We start from the raw sequence: 4,151 nt of genomic DNA, 5'->3' as shown, positions 1-4,151 counted from the left end.
TATATATATATATATATGTATATGTGTATATATATATATATATATATATATATATATACGTGTGTGTATATATATATACACACACATATATATATTCAGCTACTATGAAATAGACTAAAATTGTACTTCCTGGTCACTTTTATGAAAATGAGAATACCGGTACTTGTGTTTGCTCAAGGACAAACTTAATTCTTGTATATCCTTCAGTTGATGTTTATGTTCTATTTGATGTACTCTAAGTAGTTTTGATTTTACGTTATGTTTAATTAGTTATACAATATTTAATCATTTAGAGGATGTTTATGAGGTTTATTGATTAAGGTTTATTAGGTCTCTTGTGTTTTTAATGTCATGGCTGATGCTTTTTTGTAATTGAACAAAGCAATAAAATGAAATATTTTCCATACATTAAACCATGCCTTTTACTTATTTTCTGACTCATTTTAGATTCTTATCCAAAGTTAATTTTTAATGTTTTACCTGCAGATTAACATTTATTGGACTCAGGTGTTCTGTAATCCTCTTTTCAGCTGTTTTAGCTCTTAATAGCCAAAATGAGAGCGACCCCCACCTCATGGGTTGTTTGAAAACTTCAGCTGCTCTAAAAAAACAACAACACAGTTTTATTGGTTTTTTTTTCTTTTTCTAATGGATAAATATCCCAGATTGAACAACAGCAAGAAATGATTAATGAATGTTATGTTTTATTTCATTTTTTAAATATTTTTGCATCTGCATCATCAATGATGGGTAAAAAAATAAACTATGCCATAAAATACAGTACATCTCGATAAAATACAATAAATATATATGAACTGTGTTAAAGGAAATGACAAGTCACGTCAGGGGACACCTTACACCTAAACGCTGCTACATGTTGGTAACACGATTTTCACTTGTCACGACTTTAGTCAATAGTCTTACATACACTGAGCGTGAACTGACTTCACATCACAGGTGGGCTTTTAAATCACAAAAATACCAGCTCTTCTTGGAATACCGATGATTTGTATTTGCATGCATTTGGATTCCAGCACAAAGTCTCGTCCCAGACAACTGAAACAATATGGAAGAACTCAACCTTTGTCACAAAGAACACGTCGTCTACACACAACCTTTGAGGTTACAGTTTATACAGCATCAAAGCTCACACTACAAGGATATATCTGAGTAATATAGCTTGCTGGCTGGTTGGGAAACAAACACTGCGGTGTTGCATAACTTCTTCACAAGGCCAGAAGTGTTGGAGAGTTGAGACTGTCTTTCAGTAACTCGGACGCGCTGACGCTGCCTTTGAGGCCCTCGCAGCCGTCAGCCATGGATTCAATCTCAGAGTAGTTAAAGGAGAACACAGAGCGGTAGCTGCTACAAGTGGGACTGGAAGACATGACCGGTAACGACTCGAGGTCGCTTGCCACAGACTTGTACAAGGTCTCCCAGTCTGGGAGGCAGAAGGGGCCGCTCAGGTCAATGTCAGGGACAGAAGCAGCTGTCTCTGAAGACACTTCCATCTCCAGGCTGGGCACCAAGTCATCCAGATCGTCTCCTCTCAGATCCTCCAGGCCCTCCTCCTCTGCACTGGAGCACAGGAGGATGTTGGAGTTCCCCAGTATGGCTGCAGCGGGGATGGAAGAGACACTGGTCATGTCTTGACCGGTGGGGACTTCTCCACTGATCTCTGGGGTTTTCATGTCCTCCAGGATGGACAGGAGCTGTGGGGAGGCTGGAGGATCCTGCAACATGGAGGTGACGCCATCCTCCTCTCCGTCGCTGTCACCATCTGCAGGGAGTTTGCAGGAGGGCTTGTGGGTGGCCAAGACCTGCTCCAGTCTCTCCTTCTCCTTCAGCAGGTTGTCTATCTCAGTCTGGAGAGCAGACTTCTCCTCTTCAAGGCAATCGGTTTCCTGCAGGAACAGGAACAATTGAGCGCATCAGGTTGAGAATGCTGCATGAATTCACCCAACTCGCATGCTTACAGCTTGAAGAGTGTCTATCAGCTCCCTCCGCCTGTTCCGACACTTCGCTGCAGCAATCTTGTTCCTCTCCCTCCTGATCCTCCTTCTCTCATCATCCTCTTTGGAAGGCTGAAATCAATCAGAAGAAACAAAGGAAAAAATAAGTTATGTGAGCATCCTGCCAATTCTGGCCATATCTGCAGTTATTGGCTCCACAACACCATCTCCTCCGCCAAAAAATGGAGAAAATCCTCTTTAGCAGAGAGTGCTGGGAATACTGATCTAGTCGGTGCAGTCTCTCTCTCTCTCTCTCTCTCTCTCTGAAATGCTGCACCGCACAGGCACGCGCAGGAACGCGATGGCACGTTCTCAGGCAATTTCCTCCCCTCATTCATAATTAACACAGCAGTGCTCCTTCAGCCTTAATTACCCATTAAATACACACCTCCGGGCGCGCGAGCCACTTACCGTGTTCCTAATTTATGCAACTCGTTTATTTGTCTGGAGACTTAATTGCAATTGGCTTTTCACGTTTTTTAGTAAAATCTCGCGATATAAAGCGTGTTCTCGCATTAACCTTTATTGGGGGGAGAGGAGATGGAGTTCAAAGGCTCCTGGAATTTGTGCGTAATTTAGAGACTAATTGGCTATTACTTAATTGGTTAATGCCTCTTGGTTCATGCAGTCATACCTGCTCTCTTTGCCCTTTCTTGCTGTTGCAGGGTTTCGCCTTCTTTGCGCCTGCTGCCTGCGCTGCGCCACGCGTTTTGCCTTTTGCGCACGGCGGTGCGGCGGCTGGCGGCTGCGCCATCCTCTTCAGCTCTGGCGATGTGGGCGCAAAGGAGGCTGCTGCGTCCTGGATGGGAGGAAAATAACGCTCTAATTCATAATATAGCCTCTGATGAGGGATCAGTCACGCATTTGCCTGACCTTTACCAATATTTGCATAGCGCATCAATCACAAATGTCAAAGAGATCTAAATCTGCAAATGACGCGCGTAATGGTGCCACAGCGTAAAATAAGGAAAAAATAATAAACTCTGGGAATATTCCCTAAAAGAAGCTGACATTTAAACGCGCACAATTCATCACTCTGTTGTTTTTTAATTAATATAATTTGTTTTGTTGTTTGGGATCAGATTTTACCTTGCCCACTGATGATGACAGCGAGTCAGGAGGAGGCTGGCTGCACCCAGGGGTGTCCCCGCCAGGCGATGATGCTGCTCCACAGCTGGAAGATGGGTCGAACTCATCACTGTTGGAGTCTGGACGCATGGTTTTCTGTTCGATCACAGCATTAACATATAAAAATTGATAATAAAAGATCCGACCGTCAATCTGCTCACGACTGATTCCGCCTCCTCCTCCCTGAACGCCTACTTGTACTCCATTTGCCAGCTTTCAGAAGTGGTAACTGTGCAGATATAGTGGAGAGGCCCGCCTTTTATAGTGAGCTGGAATTTTATGAATGAAATCTGAGTGGCGAGACCGAACCATTCCACAGCACGAGAGCTGGCTGAGAAAACCACGCACGCACCTGCTTCATGCTTTAACATTTAAACTCTTGACACTTTGCAGCAGCACTTTGCAGCTTTTCAAGTGTCGGGCTATTCTGTTTACGCATATAGCAGCAAAATAGCGAGCACGTATTAAACGACACCCCCGCCTGCAGAAGGAGCCCACCACCATGAATGAACTACGTCACTTTATGCAGCATCTGCATCATACGGACATGATGGGATTCATGTACATCACGGAGAGATGTTCTCATATTCTCAATTTTTTTTTTTTTTTACCTTTTTTATTTCTCATATAGAACAATGACATCAAATTCACTAAATCTTTTTTTTTTATGACCACTTTCCTGTTTAAACTGCTCAAATGAGACTGTGATATGTCCCATCAGCTGTTGGAACCAAAAAACTACAAAATGAACCTTAATTTATCAAAACGCAAACCTTTCTTGCATCCTGTGTGTTCAGTTAAAATCTGTTAAATTGGGACAGTCAAAGCTTTTCTCAGAATAGAGCTCCAGCAACAGAACTGTCGCTATAATAAAGCAGCCAATGAGTGGACCGGCCGAGCCATATATGGTGTTTCCGGGCGGCGCACCGACAGGAGAGGCGGCTGGGTGTCAAGAGCGCGCGGACGGACGCTGCGTGTGGCCCACTCACTCACGAGCACAAAGTGAAACAT

At 43.5% G+C, this 4,151-nt stretch overlaps 1 protein-coding gene across 1 annotated transcript; it reads right to left on the bottom strand.

Annotated features, from left to right (window-relative positions):
* Window positions 1–1,226: 1,226 nt before the first annotated feature.
* LOC119418189 (proto-oncogene c-Fos) lies at window positions 1,227–3,230 on the bottom strand. The gene is made up of 4 exons (XM_037685444.1): window positions 3,102–3,230; window positions 2,647–2,811; window positions 1,977–2,084; window positions 1,227–1,904 (listed from the first exon to the last, which is right to left on the bottom strand). The coding sequence occupies exons 1-4, from the start codon at window positions 3,228–3,230 to the stop codon at window positions 1,227–1,229; spliced, it is 1,080 nt and encodes a 359-aa protein (XP_037541372.1).
* Between the last annotated feature and the right edge of the window lie 921 nt (window positions 3,231–4,151).

Source organism: Nematolebias whitei, chromosome 12 (genome assembly GCF_014905685.2).
Source record: "Nematolebias whitei isolate Nwh7 chromosome 12, NemWhi1, whole genome shotgun sequence".
Taxonomy (NCBI): Eukaryota; Metazoa; Chordata; class Actinopteri; order Cyprinodontiformes; family Rivulidae; genus Nematolebias; species Nematolebias whitei.
Note: the sequence above shows the minus strand (reverse complement) of the source record. Positions and strands in the feature narration are given on the sequence as shown.

Excerpts from the sequence above, each read along its gene's own strand:
- LOC119418189 (XM_037685444.1), bottom strand. The coding sequence starts at position 3,230 with ATGCGTCCAGACTCCAACAGTGATGAGTTCGACCCATCTTCCAGCTGT. Across the intron at positions 2,812-3,101 it reads TGTCATCATCAGTGGGCAAG|GACGCAGCAGCCTCCTTTGC; the intron begins GTAAAATCTGAT and ends CCTCCCATCCAG. Across the intron at positions 2,085-2,646 it reads AGAAAGGGCAAAGAGAGCAG|CCTTCCAAAGAGGATGATGA; the intron begins GTATGACTGCAT and ends GATTGATTTCAG.